Source organism: Ambystoma mexicanum, chromosome 6p, assembly GCF_040938575.1.
Source record: "Ambystoma mexicanum isolate Mex_15411 chromosome 6p, UKY_AmexF1_1, whole genome shotgun sequence".
In the NCBI taxonomy this organism is placed as follows: Eukaryota; Metazoa; Chordata; class Amphibia; order Caudata; family Ambystomatidae; genus Ambystoma; species Ambystoma mexicanum.
In genome coordinates this window covers 556,725,922-556,745,794 of record NC_090935.1, presented here as the reverse complement: position 1 = coordinate 556,745,794, position 19,873 = coordinate 556,725,922, and the positions used below count along the sequence as shown (strand labels likewise).

Below are 19,873 nucleotides of genomic sequence, written 5' to 3'. Positions count from 1 at the left end.
GCCGAAAGGGCGGCAAAGGAGAATTAGCGCATCATGCTGCAGTTGATTACACACGTGGCCGAGGTCATGTGTTAATCGCACACAGTACTTCTGAGGTGCGACGGCTTGTAGAGGCCACGGCCAACTACGGACCGCAGACGGAGAAAGGAGGTACGGAGGACATCTGATTGGGACATACGGTAAGTCTTGGGTGGCTGTAGGACTTGATTGATGTTTTGGTGAGGAGCGGAAGGTCGAATGGGGGCGTAGATATTTAATAGCACATTCTATTTAAACCCCAATAGGTCTTAACTTAGCCTAATTTTTCGAGGCGATGTCACAGCGAAACAGAGTAGTTTCCACTCTGAGCCGCCACACTACTTAGCAAAGCTTGCTTTAGTAGAATGTGATTTGATGTACTGTTTGATCCGATTTCCCCACGCCAAGACGTTCTAAGGTATGATAAATCTGTTTTTTCAAACCCACAGAGAGCACTCATTTCGAGCTTTCAGTGAAGTTATATACTTCTATGTTAACACACGGGTATGTTACTTAGACAAATCACAGGCATTAGGGCATTGGAGCAGCTTACAAACATCAGTTGGAAATAGATCTCATTAAAATGGCTGACTTCAGTAGCAGACTTGATGAAAGGGCCAAAGTTGTTGATGGGGACACAAGCCCTGGATAATAGAATTTCAGAGTGTTATGGGGCACCAGGTGTTAATAACATTTCAACTCATATCTTCCCATTCCCCTCTTTTTTTTAATAGACAATTAGTCTATTGAGGACACGCTCACCCCTAATCGTGTTAAGGACAATTGATATACCTGGAAGTACACAGCAAGCCTAGCATGGGTCGATATAGGTACCTCGGAGGTTTTGCAGCAGTTAGTAAATAATAATCTCCCTGCAGTATTTTCCCTTTTCTATCCTAGGTTTGGATGCTTTGTTTGCACAATTGTTGGTCGCAAGATTGGTTACCATCACCCTTAGGGTGTTGGATCGACACTGTTTGTAGCAATATATGTTGGTGGGCAAAGTTGGTTCCTCTGAAGAAGTTCACAGTCTTATTTGTTCTGAACTGGCAGATGAACAAATCATGTTGGGTCTTTATTTCACTGTAAAATTGAATAACATTCAGTTGGTTACTCAACTCTTGTAGCAAAGAAAGGGAAATTTTCTATACCAAGACCAGTTATATAGGTCTGGTTAGGTATTCCTGAAGAAAGGAACCCCCAGGTGCTACTTACCAGTGCGTTGGTTTGCACTGTATATTTGTACTGTATTATGTTAATCTATGCATTGTCACTTTTAGATTTGTATAGGTAGGGTGTTTTAGGCTTGTTGTACTTGTTGTACACCTGGGTTATTGTGGTTTTAGAGATGTGTAATATGGTTTACATGTTTTTATGCCTATTGTTTTATAAAAATGAACTATTGTAATTGAAATTTTGTGACTTCTTAACAAATGTGTACATTTATTGTAAAATAGTGACTTGGCACCTATTTGGTTCATGGACTAAGTCTTCCAAACTAAGCGAGAGGCAATAGAGAGACACTAGGATTCTTTAGTGTATGGTTTGCATTGCTTGTCTTGGAGCTGAGTCCTAGTGTCTTTAAATAGCTCCTCCAGTCTCTTTGTAGTATTTTGCACCCAGCGTTATTACACAGACTACTCCACCCAAAACAGTGGGGTCATGATCCTGGTACACAAAAGGCAGAAAGGCTGGCATAAAGTAACACATATTGACACACTGGGACGCTTTGTTTTACTATTCGGGGTCCTGCTCGGCAGAGAGGTTGTTCTACTTAACGTATATGGTCCTAATATGGATGATCCTGAGTTCTATAAACATCTCTCCTCCTTGCTGTCTGGATTCCCTCTTGTACCTATCCTCTGGGGCGGGGACTTCAACACCATCTTAGACATGGACCTTGACATATCAGGGTCTAGACCTCGCCAACTATCCAGGTCATCCAAGGCCATCATAGAAGCTCAGGCCCAGCTAGTAGTGTCTGACGCATGGAGGTTGATTCACCCTAATTCTCGATCTTACTCCTCAGTGCATGAATCACACTCGTGCATTGATAAGATGGAGTGCAGACAACCCGGGAGCATGCTCTTGGAGGTTAAAACCACATTCCCTACTAGATATTGCTTTCAAAACAGAGCTGGGGATTGCCATTGACTACTATTTCACACTAAATACAGGTTCAGTCATAACACAAGCTACCCTCTGGGAGTCCATCAAAGTTTACATTAGAGGTATTGCAATTTCTAAAGGGGCCGGGATTCTCAGGGCAATCCGTAGGAACATTGCAGAGAGCAAATCCAGACTCTCTCCTCGAGACCCAGTATGCATCCTCACATACCCACGCATCCTTTCTGATATTGGCACGGAGCTAGATGCATTCCGCACCCATGCGGATCGAGAGCGGAAGTTCCTAGACAATCCTCAATCCGCTCGCAGATACGGGGAGGGTGACTGTCCTGGCCAGACTGCTCCACTGGAGGCTAGCTCACACCACATCCCGGCTATTGAGAGGCCCGATGGTACCCTGGCTTTGTCGTCAGATGACATTGATGGAGAATTTAGCTCTTTTTACAAAACACTTTACTCTAACGTGGACAGTGTTCCTGCAACTGACAAGGTGTTTTTGGAGGACCTCCCGCTCTCCATCCTCTCCTCCGAGACCAGAGACACCCTAGTGAACCCAATTACATCTGAGGAAATATCTACAGCTATTGACGCCTTGGCCTCTGGAAAGACTCCTTGATCCGACGGACTCCCCATCGAATTCTATAAGCACTACAAAGTCTGCCTTGTGCCGCAGTTGCTGGCCCTATGGGAGGAATCCTGAGAGTCTGGCATTTCACCCCCACCCCCTGCCCTCTTCCAGAGGCCATAATCTCAGTATTACTCAAACCGGATAAACCTCCCACGCAATGTGGTTTATATCGCCCCCTTACCAACTGCGACATCAAGATCTACACCAAGGTGCTGGCCCTGAGACTGGCTCTGTATATGTCGTACATTATACACCCGGACCAGTCAGGGTTTATCCCGAGGCGCTCCACTTCTCTTAATCTGCGTCGTCTGTTCAACATTTTTGCAAGGGTCGACCCAGGCACACAGGCGTTTGCGGCTACTTTTGACATGCAGAAACCATTCAACTCTGTCTCCTGGAGCCATCTCTGGCGGGTCCTTGAGAGGAGCAACTTTGGGCCTCGTTTTCAGTCCTGGGTTGGACTTTTGTACTCTTCTCCTGTCACCAGGGTTCGCACTGAGGACCGGTGTTCAACTCTAATCCAAATAGCCAGGGATGCCCCTTCTCGCCGCTACTATTTGCTATAGCCATCGAGCCCCTGGCCGACAGGATACGCCAAAAGCATGCACTTAGAGGCTTGAGACAGGCCGGCTCCCCTGAGATTATCTCCCCATTTGCGGACGATGCAGTCCTCTTTATTCGCTGAACTGAACCAAGCCCCTGTTTTAGAGGATGTCGTACGCTTTGGAGAGATATCAGGCCTTAAAGTGAACTGTTCTAAATCAATATTATTTCCATTAACCAATGTCACCATCTTGCTTGGGTTCATTTGGTCACAATGCGAGATCACCTATCTTGGAGTAGTGGTCACACGTCAGCAGCATCCCTTAATACAAGGCCAACTTTGGGAAATATATTCGATCACCCTTGCCAAAAATGATCAGGCTGGGCCAATTTACTGCTCTCCCTAGCAGGCACGATCGGCATTCTTAAAATGATTGTACTGCCCCAGCTCTTGTAAAGGTTCCTGAATGTCCCTCTATGGCCAGGCGTTAACCATCAACACCTTTCTGTGGCACTCCGGCCTGAGGATGGAAACACTGTCCACCCCAATGTCGCTGACCAAGGTGCCTTCCTTGAGTGGCCAGACTTACCAGAGCCCATACATGGAAGGCCCTCCCATTGGTTGCAATAAGCAGGCCTCTGCCGTGCTCTCAAACACTGGTGCCCAGACTTTCTTGCAGTCCCCCCCAGACGACCCGATAATAGCCGAAATCCTGAACACGACCTTCACAGCAAAGGTCTCCAGATTGTACACCCTTCTTCATATTAAGGTCACCTCCCCTTTTGTTAAATTTAGGGATACCTGGGGGAGGATCTGGATGGTGAAATAAGGGACCAACGCTGGGACCACATGTGTGCCCGTATCCATGAAGTTTCATTTAATTCACGTTTCAAATTGATCCAATTTAAGGTACTCAATAGATTTCACTACACCCCGATCAGATTTCATCGCATGTCGAAGGATCATCTCCCCACATGTCCAATATGCGGTTCGGATGACGCAGGCTACATACCATTATATTAAAAAAAGACAGTCACAAGGGGGATATGTCCTGTCCACGCCTCTCCGTGTTTTTGGAGGAGGTATGCACCACGATGTCTGTAATACTAGATTGCACTACCACTCCATCTCAATTAAAATTTCTTTTCCACGAATTTCCCAGGCTTGGCCGTGACTCCGAAAATAATTGAGCGGGGCTATGAATGATGCTGGCAACCCGTTGTATTCTATTGCTCTAGCTTCGTCCCAGGACCCCTACACACATTCAGTGGCTTTGGCTGTCACCTGGGCCTCGGATACAGAAGAGTGCTGGGCTGCCCAGCAACCAATCGTGTCTATACCCACGAACATCTGGACCCCATTCCGATCTTATATCTCCTCGTCTGCCAACACTGATGACTATGCTAGTGACTTGTCCTCAGCTCCTACAGCCGTTTAATGTATCTGCTTTAACTGCCACTATGACATGTATATCTGATTGCTGTGCCACAAACTGGCCCAATTCTGCCTTGTACCAACTCTTATCAGTCTGTGTATGCTTACTATATATCTACCAATGATCTGTATACCGCTTGTTTTCTTGTCGAGCACAATAAAGTTAATTAAAAAGAAAGAAATTGGAAAAAGCTCATCACTGAAAATCTAGCACAAATGATGGAAAATGACAAACCAGACATCGAACTGCTGAACAAACCGATTACAGACACTTGGAAATAAAAAAACATCATACCTGGATACAACACCTTTCTAGACATACTGATGGCACTAAAACCTTTTAACCCATCTTAAAAAAATAAAAAATAAAAAGAAATATTTAATAAACCAGCAGCAGGTTGGTTCACACCAGAGCTGAGAACATTCAATAAAACCATTGAAAGTTAGAAAAAGTATCAAGAAAACCTGACAAAATGAAGTACCAACAACAGATCCACCTATATAAAGCAGTCATGTTGAAAGACCAGAAATCTCACTATGCGAAAGAATACCATTAGCAACAAACCAGCAAAAAGAAATGTACAAAATCATCAAATAAATAAACTCCATCTTATGCAGCAATACACCCACACCCACTCCAAAGCTATGCCACATCGCACTCCATCTAAGAAACAAAATAAACAAAATCCAACCAGCCCTTGACGCAACCACCCCAAATACAACCCACAACCTACTGAATTAAGGGGACCTTAACAGAACTCAACCACTTCAGACCAATCTCAGAAGAAACCTTCAACAAGCTAGTAAAGGGGAGTAAAAAGGGGGCCTGGGGGTGAATCACCAAATGACCCCTTCCTACCAAACATTAAAAAATACTACTCGCCAAAGAAACACTAGCCTTCTACTTTAAAAAATTGATGAATCTATCACTGGAAACAGGGATTATACCAAAAGCTTTCACAACTGCCTATATTAAACTGCTCCTAAAGAAAGTGGCAGGAAAAGCAGATAAACTGCAAGCCCACCCCGAACATACCCTAATGGCCAAAATAACAGAGCCATTTACACAAGCAATACTCAAGCACATTGAATCAAATTGACCAATCCCAACATGCTTCAGACCAATGAGATACAAAATCGGTACCTACCCCCAACCCCCACGGTATGGCCTTAAGATGAAAGCGGACATGGTTTAAGTTACTTGCATGTAACTATTGTTCTCCAGCATGGGTCTGGCATGGATTCACCTGCTCAAATATTCCCCGGTATACACGCATTTCGCCGAATGAAATGTCATCGTGGGACATTTCATCGCCGGAAATGTCATCGCCAGAAACTCTTTTTTAAAAAATATTTTTTTTGGGGGGTGTTTTGTGCCGGTTGGGGTATGATTGTTAAACTAGGGGGGGAGGGGAATGGGGGGGAACCCCCCCGACAAATAAAAAAAATAAAAAATACAGGGTTTCTGGCGATGAGATTTCGGCGATGAAATGTCCCACAATGACATTTCATTCGGCGCAATCACATAGAACCTATTCCCCGTCAGGCTGTGAATCCTTGGTAAAAAAGACAAAACAGTTTCACTTGCACTTACAAACTGTTTTTCTCCTTTAAACCAATCACTGTCATCTGGATCCTACTGCACCCAACCAATGACCTCCCCCTAAACCCCTACTCTGGCAGCCATCTTCAGATTTGGTAAGCATGTAAAGTGGCAGTATGACCAGGAAGAGCCGCAGAGGGGTCAGAGAAAGGGTTCGCATGTGAGTCCAAGCCAGACCCATGCTGGAGAACAATAGTCACAGGTAAGCAACTTAAACCTTATTCAGCATGGGGTCTAGCATGGATTCACATGCTCATGAATAACTAATACATAGCAGTACAATATTACACAACCACATGAGGTGACAAGGCTCAACAGAAGCAATTAACTCTTACGTCTGAACAGACTCCCCTCAAGGAAACAGGTTGCGTAGCACTGCTTGGCAGACTCTAGACTCCCCTCTGGAATCCCCGTTGACACAGTAAAACTCTGAAGGTGTGCGTGAACCTCCACCTAGCAGCCCTGCAGATGTCTAGCCGGGGCACACCAGACAGGAACGCCGTCGTCACAGCTATCACTCTGGTGGAGTGGGATCTCGGACGTCCGGGCAGCGGTCGATTCGCCAACTGATGACAGTGCATGATGCAGCAGGAGAGCCACCTTGACATGTAAGCCTTGGACAAGGCCTTCCCACTATTCACAGGACCAAAGTTCACAAACTTGTGAAGTCTTCTGAAAACTCTTGCGTGTCACATGGAAGTTCAGGGCACGAGCAGCATCCAGCAAGTTCAATGCAATTTCAGCCGGTGACAAATGCATTCGGAGAAAAAAAAAACAGGTAACACCAAAGGCTTGTTGAGGTTGAATTCCGACAGAACCTTCGGCATGAAAGAGGGGTGCAAACGCATCACCACTCTCGATTCGTCAAAAATCAGTTATGGCTGTTTGCAGGATAAGGCCTGATCTCAACCGCCCTCCTGGTATAGGTGATGGCCACGAGGAAATACGTTTTTCACAAAAGGAACATGAGAGGGGCCTGATGCATCGTCTCTAAGGGCCTCCCCCGCCCCCATGAGCCTTATCAGAACCACATTGAGTTCCCAAACTGGGGCTGGAGCCTTCATCAGCGGGAAAGATCGAAAAAGTCCTTCGAGGAACTCCTTGTCGAGTCGAGGAGATAAAAGTGAAGATCTTCCTGAAGACCTGGAGTAGTGGGACATGGCCGCCAGATGTACCTTGAACAAGGTGTGCGCCAATCCAGCCTTGGCCAAGGATAGCAAGTATGAAAGAATCTGCAGGCCATGACCCTCAGAGGGGTAATCTTCTGAGACCGGCACCACACAGCAAAATGCTTCCACTTGTGACCAAAGCACTTTTCAAAGTTGGCAATGCCCTGGCCTTGGTGAGGACCTCCCTGCAGTCCACAGGAAACTCATTCTCCAAACTCTAGGACTACAGGAGCCAAGCCCGCAAGTTCAGCGATCCTGCATCGTGAGGAGGGATTGCACCTCCTCCTCTGGTGAGAAGATCGGGAAACACTGGCAGCTCGACCTGAGGCGACGCCGACAGTCTGAGACAGCCCAGATATCAAATCAGCCTCAGCCACGCCAGGATGATGAGTATCATCCTGCATTGGCACTGTCTTGAGTATTGATGACTTGTAGCAGGAGAGGCAACAGCGGAAACGCGTACAGAAACATCCCTTCCCATGGGAAGGAGACCGCTTCGCCCAGGCACCTCGGTTGGTGGAATCGGCTGGCAAACCTCTGGCATATGGAGTTTGCTGCCATCGCAAATAGATCAATCTGGGGCCTGCCCCACTTGACGAAGATGCAGTGCACCTGGTCCTCTGACGTTCCCACTCGTGGCAGGAGCGGAAATCCCTGCTGAGGGAGTCTGCAATGGTGTTCTTGATTCCCGCTGGATGAAGAGGGACAAGGAGCATCTCTTGTCCGACGGCCCAGTACCACAAGTCCTGCGATTCCTTGGAGTGCTGGGGATCAAGTGCCCCCGTTTCCAGATGTAGAACATAGTGGTGGTGTTGTCCGTGAAGATCCTCACCACCTTGAACTTCAGAGATGGAAGGAACGACTTGAGGGACCAGAACACTGCCCATAGCTTCAGGATGATGATCTGGAGATCCTTCTCCTCTGGCAGCCACAGGCTTGCAGACGTCCGGTGAGGGCTCCCTAGCCTTCCAGAGAAGCGTCCATGGTGATCGCCTCCTGGTATGGCGGGTTTTGAAACCCCATGCCTCGGGCGATGCTGGAGCGGACGTCCCACCATCCTATCGCCTGACGGAACTCCTCGTTGAGCGGGAATTTGTCTGCAAAGCTTCCGGACACCTGTATCCAGCGAGTGTCCAGGAACTCCTGAAAAGGTCGCATTTGCAACCTGCAGAGGCTGATGAGGTAGCTGCAGGACATCTTACCGAGCAACAACATGATGGCCCGCACCGTGGCTGCCTTCATCGACAACAGCCGCTGCACCTTCCATTGAATGGCCGCTACCCTTTCTTCCGGGGGTGACACCAGGCAGGATACCGTATTGAGCCTGGCTCCTAGGAGCACCACGTACTGTGACGGTGTTAAGCAGGACTTTGGATAGTTGATTGAGAATCCCAGATCCATCAATAGCTGGACGGTTGCCTCCGTGTGTCTGACGGATAACTTCCGCGAGTGGGCCCGGATGAGCCAGACGTCAAAGTACGGGTATACATGTATGTGGCATTTTGAAACACTTTGGGGGCCGGCTTCAATCTGAAAGGCAGAGCCTGCACTATGAAACTTGTGATGTTTCTTTTGAATGGGGACATTGAAATAGGTGCCCTCCAGGTCCAGCAACGTCAAGAAGTCTCCTTCCTCCAGTTGGCTGAGCATGTGTTGCAACATGGCCATCCTGAACTTTTGGGACTTCAAGTATTTGTTGAGACGTTGCAAGTCTAGGATGGGCCTCCAGACCCCCAATCTTCTTTCTGACCTGAAAGTATCTGGAAGACTCTGGAGCCCCATAGCTGTTTCGGAAATAGCTCTATTGCCCCTTTTCGCAGCATGGCCTGTACCCCTTCCAGGAGCCGAGGGATGTGCTGCTCCGAACGGGGAATCAGAGGGATCCGCGGACACCTGCGTTGAAATTCCATGGTGTGGCTTGGGTCCAAAATATCTTCAGCTATCCCTCTGCAAATACCTCACCTCTCGAGCTCTTCACTCCTCTACCTCTAACTCCCTCCGGGTTAATCGTTTTCCAAAGAAACGAGCTGGGGGGTAGATCTCCATCTTCGGCTGGGCCCTCCCTCTGGACAGCCTCCCTGCTGCTCTAAAACTTGAGAACTATCTCCGGTTCCGGAAGCACCTAAAGACCCTCTTCTTTGTTTCTGCCTTCTCTCCCTCTCTCCCCTGCTGACCCGCTCTCTTGGCACTGTGCACCTGACCACCCCCTTTCCCCTGGGTCAAGTTACCTGCTCACCCTGCCGCCCTCCTGCCCTACCTCCCGGCCACCCCTTGCACTGGATGGACTAACTGTACCCATACAGCCCCCTATCCCATTTTCTTCTTTTCTGCACTTACCAGACTTACCCAGTCTGTCGCCATAAACAAAGCACTTGCCACTTGCTGGCTGCACTATTGCTGTTTATTGCCTCCATTCGATTTTTTTAAATGTATTATTTATATATCTACTCTCCTTTGCTCTGCACTTTCCACTCTCCCCCTTACATGCACTTTTTCCCTTTTCCCCTTCCCATGCACTTGCGCGTTCTCAATGTCACTGGGCCTAGTAAGATCGCTGTTTTGTGTTCTCCCTCGTTTCCCCTCCCTTGCCTAGTCGCGCTCTGAAACACCTGTGTACGAGCTGATACAAATAAAATATATCATACCCATCTGTTGGTGATGATCTTGTTCCACTCGCTGACCAGTCAGCCGGCCTCCCACCGGGGTACATGCATTGGGGGCCCCGACATTCCGGCCGGTTTAGGCCTACTACAGAAACTGCATCCGGACCAACAGGCAAAGATGGCACTGTCCTCTGCTACCGTAGGGCTGGGAATGGCCTCTGCAGGCTTCCTGAGTCATGGATCCGGAGGGCTGACGGTAAGAAGAGGAGAAACATTTGGCAGGCCCGCTAGACTTTCACCTGGAGGAGCGAAAAGAAGAGCCATGCTGCTGGAAAGTGCCCAGGCGACGGGCCGTCTCCGTATCCGCCTTGATGGCCTGGAGGGACTCGTCAATGACCTTCCCAAACAAGTTCTCCAAGTCGAAGGGCATGTCCAACACCTTCGTCTGGACCTCCTGCCGGAAATGAGCAACCTTCATCCAGTCTTGTCGAAGGCAGACATCGTTCCCCATCTGTCGAAACCCCCCCATCGGCAACCTCCAATGCCACTACAATGGTGTGATCAGTTGCTACTTCTCCCTCCTGGAAGAGAGAGATTGCCTCCATCCTCTTATCGTCGGGGAGGAACTCCAGAATAGGCCCCAGCTTGTACCACAGCTCCCTGTCGTACCTGGATCGCCAGTGGGCTGGCCGCCTTGATTGTGGACGATGCAGTGTATATCACCTTCCTTCCTATGGCATCCATCTTCTTCCCCTCGCTTTCCGGAGGGACAGAGGATGGGTTAGCTGACCTTTTCCTTGCGGCTGCCGATTCCATCGAATCTGGGTGATGGTTGTGACTTCAGGAACTTGGATGCGGATTTCGGCACCCAATACTTCTCCAGCCTATCCGGTTTGGCTGGAGCCGTGCAAGGGTTCTTCATGAGGGCCAGGCCCACTTCACACACATCATCCAGAAGAGGCACCACCATGATTTTCTTTCTCTGGGCCTCGTGTTTCTGGCACAAGAAACCCTCCTTCCTGGTTTCCACAGGTACAAGATGGAATAGCTTGGAGGCTCTGGAGATCATAGAGTGGAACGACCCCACCTTGTCCGGTGGAGACACCCTAGGTGGTGCATCCAAATGCAGAGACTCGCCATCCGCTGCAACGATATCTTAATCATCGTCCTTAGTCATGGCTGTATCCGTACCCGTGTCTGGGAATGCTGGGGGAGAAGGTGCCCAACGCGGATGTGGAGGCTGAAATGGGGTATCGGAGGACGCTTCCTCTTCTTCGTTGGAGGCTGAAAGGGGGCCTTGGGGACCAATGGAACCAGACCTTGGCGTTTCCTCCTCTGGATCTCTGACAACAAGGTGTGATGGTTTGACAGAATGTCCAGAGTCACATCCCTCGGCTGAGCTGGCGGGAATCGGAAAACTAGGCCTGCGCCACCATCCTCTTCCACATCCTCGTGGACCGTGCTCAAGGACTCCTGGTTCTCATTGTCTGTGGACGAGAACTCCATGGCTTGGGCCACGGCCCAGGAGGGCTGTTTCGGGGCCTCCTCGTCCCCCCCTTTTCCACCCTGTGGGGCTTGAACCGGGGCCTGAGCCAGTTTCCCCCCTTCTGGCACGCCAGCAGACTTTGCTAAAGTCACTGCAGTAGTGTTGCGCCTTGGGTGCAGGGATACCTTCACAGGGTCAGCTCCCTTAGCAGTCATGATAGCAGCCGCCACCAATTCTGTCATCAACAAAGTCTTAGTCCTCGATTGGGCCTGCTTAGGCTCTCCGCCGTCCATGGCTTCCCAGACTTCTCCCACAGTTTACCCGGGGTAGATTATTTGCTTTTCGAGGAGGAGCTCGATTGACGGCTGGCAATGGAGGCGCAGGGTGAAGTCAATCGTGTCCTGTCCACCTTGGGACCCGCTTCTGCGACGAACCCAGTGGGCTTGGACATGCAGTTCTTGGCCTCGTCTTTGGCCCCCACGGATGAGGCGCCCTCATAGGACTTAGAAGACCGCTCCTCGGACAGGCCAGTCCTAGGTGAGTCATGACCCTGCTCAGCGCACGGGCTAGAGGCCCTAGCGTTAAGCCACACCACCAGTCTACTGTGCCTGTGCTTCGTCGGATTCTTGGAGAGCCAGAGGTATATCTCGCACTCCACCTCCTTTTGATCTGGATGCATGCAGTAGAGGTAATGCAAGTGCTCGTCTTCTACAAACACATTCCATAGCCCACATTTAGTGCAGGGCTTTAAGAGGGACCTTTCCTCATCCTCCTTCACCCTTGAGGGGTGCTGAAATTCACCGGCAACGGATTCCCACTGCCAGCAAATGAAGACAGCACACAGGCTCTTTCAGTACGAAAATAGAACCCTTTGTCGTCGAAAAAACATCGAAGCAGAGCAAACTCGACGACTCCCAACACTGAAGCATGCAGTAAAATTCTGAAGACGGCTGTCAGAGGAGGGGCTTAGGGAGATGACAATCATTGGATGGGGGCAGTATGACCCAGAGGACAGCGATTGGTTTAAAGGAGAAATACAGTTTGTATGTGGAAGTGAAACAGTTTACTTTTAGCAAGGATTCCAAGCCCGACGACAGAATATTCATGAGCATGTGAATCCATGCCAGACCCCATGCTGGAAAACATACCTTCAGCACTTATCCTACTAGATATCTTAGCAGCTTTCGACATCAGCCACACAACCTTAATTCAGGAATCTGTTATTCACGACTCTGCAATGACTAAAATTCTTCCCCTCGGGAAACAGAAACCATCCCCTTTCCCCCTTTTACATCAACAAACACAATCACAACGTTGGCATCATACAAGGATCAATTAGCTCACTACTCCTTTTCAACATATACACAACCCCCTTCATGAAACAAAACATAGGCGGATGACAACCAATTTTAAAAATGACTTCTAGCACAGACAAACAACCCACACAACAAGTGCCTCAACCTAAAACTGAACCCAAGCAAAAATGAAATACTTATTACCCCACACACAATGTCAAACAGTTTATGTCCCGTTGGTTGCCGGAAATGGGAACAGGACCGGAAAGATCAACAATAACAAAATAACTGGGACTACATTACAGGGGAATCACACTATAACCACAGATACTCAATTGCACCACCTACTCTCAATCAGGCCCATACATCCATCCATCCCTCCCTCCCTCCCTCCCTCCCTCCCAGAGTTTCCCACACCAGACAAACATCTAATTTACACTGATGCTGTCAAGAGTAGAATATGCAAATAGACTAACTAGGATGTCCGATTATCTCACCAAGAAATAACAATGCATCCAAAATGCAGAAACAATCATTCTACTAAAAATGAACAGGAGAGACCCCCCATCACCACAGCCTTGCGAAGCCTAAAATGGATACCAGTAAAGAGGAATCGCTCACAGGACACTACATGACCAGAGAGCCGAATTCCTCCAATCAAAAAATCTTCCACAACCAACTGCAAACATTGATATCAAGCAGCAACCTACTTATAGAAGTACACAGTGATCACCGTCTCCAACCTCATAGCAAAAATATGGAAGTCAGTCCATCAGAATGACAGATCACTGACATTTTGAAAATGCTAAAAAATCTTGCTATTCAATAAAGCTGAATAGAGATCTACCCATATTACCCAAGAGAGGACACAAAGAACAGACCATTACAACAAGGTCACTATTGCACATAACACCTTCCCAAAATACAACACATCAAAACTAGCACAATGACCAAAACCTCCCCTTTAACAAAACGCAACAAACCTCCAGAAAGAATAAACAACTACAAACAGAGCCAACTTTGCCAAGGACACCACTCTTCATCCTGAGCCCCACAAAACATCCCAGAGACCATAAATTATGTATGAGGAAGAAAGATAAAAATTGAGACAAACTCTGAAGAAATCACTTAACACATCCATGCCCATCAGACATACCCAATGTTTCCAGCATACTAACAACCTCACTCTTTAAACACCTTACTCAACAATCTCTCACCAACTCACGGACACAAACAAATGGCAAAACAAATAATGAGCCATCACAACTTAGTTAAAACTCTCCACCTGTCAAACAGTGTTAGGGAGAATTCTCTTAAAATGCTAATTTCCCTTACCTATAGAGTCCCCCAGCAGCTTTGCTGGATTGCAAGGGTTTATTTTTTTTCTCCTGCTAAGAGAGAGACTCTTTGTTCCACTCTTAGACATATTGCTGACGTGTGTTTTAGGCTATTTTTGTGCTTACCGTCTATGGGGTTTTTCTCCCCCTCATAGGTATCATCCTTTTACATTCGTGTTACACAGCACCCTCAGTTCAGTAACACAGGGATGTCCTAGTGACCCCCAAACAGATTATATACCCTGGGACTGACTGTCTCCCAGAGCATGCAAAGTTACCATTGACTTTGCTAGTCAATAGTTATGAACAAAACCATTACAACCTATCTTACTATGGGGAAGGGTTAATAGTTTTTCTCTGGTGTTCACTATCGAGAGGGTACTGTCCAGTCCCTCTCTCCAAAGTTTCTGGCTGGTGGCAGTGGTTACTACCATAAATATTCAACCGCAAATATTTTCCTATGGGATTTTCCCATTGTTCGAGGCTACAACTTTTACTGACAGCCTCTAACGTACCGCCGGGTTATTTTTATATTAACTTTACTTTGGTGTTTTTTTTTGTTGCCAGATCTTTAATAATATTTCTTTCTCGTGTCTCGCCCTGTAATCCAAGCCCAGGTTGGGGATCCTTTGTTCATCCTTTTGGCGCGCTTCTGCACAGTAGCCCTCCTTTCGGCGTCACTGAGTCTGGGGTAGACAGCATGTGTGGGAGGGGGGAGTAGGCACCCTGGACAGGGTTACCTGGGCAACCCAAGTCACACTCTGCCCTGATAGGCTGGGTGGTTATCCAGCCAGGATAACCACCCCGCTCTACGAGTGGCAGCTAAGCTGTATGAATGGGGATTTTTCTGCATAAAAGCAGGGATCTGAGGACTGGAGGACAAGACATCGCCACTGGACCTAAGAAATCCGAAGAGGAGAGAAGCCGAAGACCTCTGCAACGACTGAACCACCGGTGAAGCCCTGCTGCAGATCCTCACCTCTTTTCTCCAACAACAAGAGAAGATTTTCACCTGCAAGAGCCTTCTTCCTTTGAGCTGGTGGGGCCAACCAGTTCGCCAATCGCCCTCTAGGACCTGCCTTGATAATCACCCGTGCCAAGCACTAGGAGACCAGATAGCCAGGCACCCGTCCACCACGACCAAGATTTAAAGGAGCGTACCTTTTATTCCGTTTTGGCATCACAGCGGCTGGCTTCATCCCTGGGCAGTGCAGTAACTTGAACCTTCCTGCACGAGAGCCTCTCTTCCTCTGCTGGATCTCCTGAAGTACAGGAACTGCCAGGAACTACCGCCACCGAAGGAGCCTCTTCCACTTTTAAGATACATTGTTCCGCCAGGCCTCCCATTTCGTTGGGTATTTCTAAAGGTGTTTTAAATCCTTTACTTACCTTCTGTGCTGGCCGCCCCTTTCGTCTAACATTATCTTTTTACCTTCTGCACCATCCTGTTTGAACCGTTAAACAAAGACTTGACTGTAGCTACTAGAACCGTTTGATCCTTGGCACTTTGCCTTGTACCATAGACTCTGGTACAGGTCTATTGACTCTGGCTATTTCAGTTACAACTGCCTTCTCTAGATTGCTTTTCACTAAGAAATGTGTTGGTGCACCTAAACTCTTATAACCACCTTTCCTTCCCCTTTTTAATATTGTGAAGTGCCATTTTGCTCGGTTTTCACCTAAGTATTGCTTATGCTAAAGTACTACCTTGCCTAACATATTCACAATCCTATTGGGAAGTGTTGCTGGTGTGTTTAGGAGTGTAACCCTGTATAACTTGTCCTTTCCCTCCCTCTGAAGAAATTGTTAGAGTGCCATTTCTGTTTGATTTACACTGCTCAGTTTTCACTCTTGCTCAAACGTGTCTACAATTTAATTAGGGAGTTGTGTATACTTTAGACTGTTTTAACTTGCTTTAATATTAGTGATTTGTGTGTAGAACTAAGTGTGTAAAATAAATATATATATATTCTTTTTGATACAAAGCTTTGGTCAGTGTTTCCTTGTTCCATAGTATTGTAGTCCTATTGTGTAAACCCTGAATACTGCTCATCTCCCTCTTGAGATAAGTCTGACTGCTCAGCCACAGCTACCAACTAAATCTGTGTGGTATGGATTGATACCAAAGGGGACTTAATGCATATACCTGTAGTCCTAATCTTCTGTAGTGCTCCCTAAGGGAACTGCATAGGATTCTGCCTAACAAACCAGACAAATCACAGCCTCACCCCTCCTACAACCTCAGGTCTCCCATATGGGAACAGAACTCTCCCGGAAAACCCCACAAATCACCTAGAAAACTAACTTGCACTGATACTGGGTGCTCCTGGCTCTAAAGGCACCAACAGTTGGGCAGAAGCCTGGTCTTTCTTGATAACTCACTAGGTACTCGCCTCCTTCATTTAGAGACCCGTGAGAGTGCCTGGAGACCTTGAAAATGCCAGTGGTGCACGGTACAAGTCCATATAACATAACCTCTGAAGTTCCACTAAAAACTATGAATGTTTGATATGATCTTGAATGGAACAAACATTCCTTAAGCCTTATATTATGGCCCAGCCCTGCGCATAGTGCATGTTGTAATCAAACAAGCATTTACTACCTAGAATAAAGGTATCTTTGTACTAATAAGGAGACATTTGGGAAATCCAGTCATATTTACATTATCACGCACGGCAACATGATTGTATTGAAAGATGTCTTTCACTCACCCTCCTATAGACTCTGGCAAGTACATCAGCTGGTTTTCATCTATTTTGAGTGTTGTGAGTTTCTTCAGTGAACCTGTTATGAAACATACAATATGTTTTCAATCATGAAACTTGCACTTCAGCTCTTAAAAGAAACTACTGAGCATAATACAGTTAGCATTCTGATCTCATTAAAGCGTTCCGAATTTAAGTACAGAACATCTTTTGGCATTGTGATAATGATTTGTTGAATTATTGCCTTGCAACAGAAAGATGTAGACATCCACGCATCAAAAGAATCACTCAAGGCAAAGCATGTCGAGACGAGACATGTGGGTCGGCAGAGAAGCAGTATGTGTCAAAATGAATACCAAAATCTGCAGGCCAACCAGGTCATGCTCAACCCCAGGAAACAGCAGACAAATTAGATCTTTGAGCCCCTTAACACCAATGAGCGAAAATAAAGAAAGAATGCCAAAGACCTCTGATGTGCAAATTAATGACTTTTACATAACACTGCAATTTGGCCCAGTGCTCTTTTCACAGTTCTCCATCAAAATGAGAAACGGCATGATTAAAGCATTTGTTGGGGAACCGTTTTTATGTGTGCCAGCAGGGAGCTATAATCAACTAAAATATTAAATTAGATTACATATCTACAGCAAACGCCCCATCAGTGTCCAACGTGCTTATGCTGAAATTTAGAGAGCGTGAACAAGATTAAGAAGCAGTAATGCCGATATGAACAAAAAGTGATCAACTAGGCCTCAAAGCTGTTGTGGTAAGGGGTTCCAGATATAGAAGGCCTGAGCCACAATGGACCACACCCAGCTGTGCCAGTGGAAATCCTGTAAACCGTTGGTCAAATGACCGAAGGCTGCACTTTGGTTGCTATTAATTACTTTTTATCACCAGGAGACATATGTCCTTCAACTCAATTCTCTTTGCTATGGGCAGCTACAAGAATTTGGCCAAAAGGTGAAACCTGTGACACTCTAGGAACTTTAAGGAATTAAATGGTCTATTTAGTTGTGCTGGAAATAACTGGGATCTCTGCTGTACAGGAATTCAGTTAGATACATAATCGGATTACAAATTACTGCATTTAAACAAAGTGATTCTTTGCTAAAAAACTAAAAAAATTATAATTCAGAGCATGAGTAAGGGCACAGCTGGTTAAAGAGACATATTTAAAATTACGAACATTGGTGAAAAGCGTCATAAGGTGGATGAGCGTGAAGTGGGTTTTTAAGGGGCACCGGAGAAGAGACCATCTCAGAGCTAGAAATGCCATTCCCCAGCGACCCAAGAGGGTACAAGGTGGCACAGGTGGGAAAGGGTGCTTGCTTATGCTTTATGGTAATGGATACTCCTTCAGAAAGCCCCGTGGCAAGGAGAGCCTCATCAACCGAATGAGGAAAATGAGCAAAGCAGTTCTCGTAAATTTCAGGGACTAATGGAATGGCAAAGGCCGCCTGCACCAAACAATATATCATGAGGCCCTGAAAACATGGATTTTGGGCCACTTAGAATTGGCTCATGTGGGTTTGTGGCACACAGCTCTCTTCTGTGTCAGTTTCTGTTAGGCAGAAACCTGTGCAGTTCCCTCTGGGACCACTGCAAAAGATTTAAGACTACAAGTGTTTGGCAGTAAACCCACTTGGTAGCAGTCTGTACCACACAGATTCACTTGGTAGCTGTTGCTGAGCAGTCAGACATCCCTCAAGAAGAGTTAGGCAGTATACAGAGTATTCACAATAGGTCAGGAGCACACAATAGAACAAGTAAACACTGACCAGGGCTTGGTGTAAAAGAGATATAATTATTTATTTAAAACCACATCTAGAAAAACACACAGGCACTAATAGTAAGCAATTCAGAAACACGGTCACTAAAAGATATACACTCCCTTAAAAGAATATTAGACAAGTCTTAAGTAAAGCCCCACTTATTTTCAGACAGCGGTGAGCACTTAACGTAGATGGCACTCTAAGAGTTTGTTTTAAAAAGGGAGAGAAAAGCAGAGAACAAATTGAAACAGATTCCAACACTTTTACAAGAACAGAACAAGAGAGGAAGGCAAAGTAAAACCGTGAATTCAGAGTCATTAGGCCGGATCCGCTTTAAGAAGATCGAACAAAATGTGTCCAAGGTCACATGGTTGCAGTGCACAAAAGTCTTGTAATGGTTCAAAAAGGAGTTGGATCAAAGAAAGGGACGAATTAGAGGGTCAAGGCGGCCAGCCCAGTCCAGGAGGTTAAGGAGTTATTATTACCTTGTAGCAATCTTTAGAAAGGGAGGCCTGGCGGACACGGTACCTTAAAGTGGTGAGAACACTCCAGCGGGGGCAGTTGTTCCTGGCAGCGGATGCAAGTCGGTGCTTCTCCAGGGAAGAGAGGATCTCGTCGGGGAGGAAGACAGGAGTCCGTTGCACTGTCAAGGAAGGAACCAGCCGCAGAGTTTCTCAGGTACAAGGAGCGGTCCGTTGATTCACGGTTCAGTGGTGAGTGGCTATCCGGCCGCCAGGGTGCTTGGCACGGGCAGTTCGACCACAAACCGGTCTGGGGTGCGAAGAAAGAAAGGTAAACTGGTTGTGCCCACCAGTCAGGGGAAGAAGCCTCTCCAGCCGGGAGATCTTCTCTGTCGTCGGGAAGTGGTGAGTCGGTTCCGCAGGGCTCCACCGGTGGTGTCGTCGTGGTAGGTCGGCTCAGCTTCTCCCTCGTCGGATTCTCAGGTCCTGTGGCGCCTTCTGAAGTTCCAATCCCCAAAGCCATGCTTTTATGCAGCATATCCCCATTCACTCAGCCTAGCTGTCAATCAAACATGGTAAGTGGTGAGCCGGCCGGCTCACCACTTGGGCCAATCACACAAGAGTGCGACTTGAGTTACCAAGGTAACTCAGTCCAGGGTGCCTAAACCTTCTCCCCCACCCCCTGTGG

The 19,873-nt window shown here is 47.1% G+C and overlaps 1 protein-coding gene across 5 annotated transcripts in view; it reads right to left on the bottom strand.

Annotated features, from left to right (window-relative positions):
- ERBIN (erbb2 interacting protein) overlaps positions 1-19,873 on the bottom strand; it is a 2,559,118-nt gene that overhangs the window by 1,254,406 nt on the left and 1,284,839 nt on the right. For all 5 annotated transcript variants that reach the window (XM_069627374.1, XM_069627371.1, XM_069627370.1 and 2 more), the window contains one exon: positions 16,956-17,028. In XM_069627374.1, the coding sequence (XP_069483475.1) occupies positions 16,956-17,028 (73 nt within the window). The remainder of the gene's footprint in view (positions 1-16,955; positions 17,029-19,873) is intronic.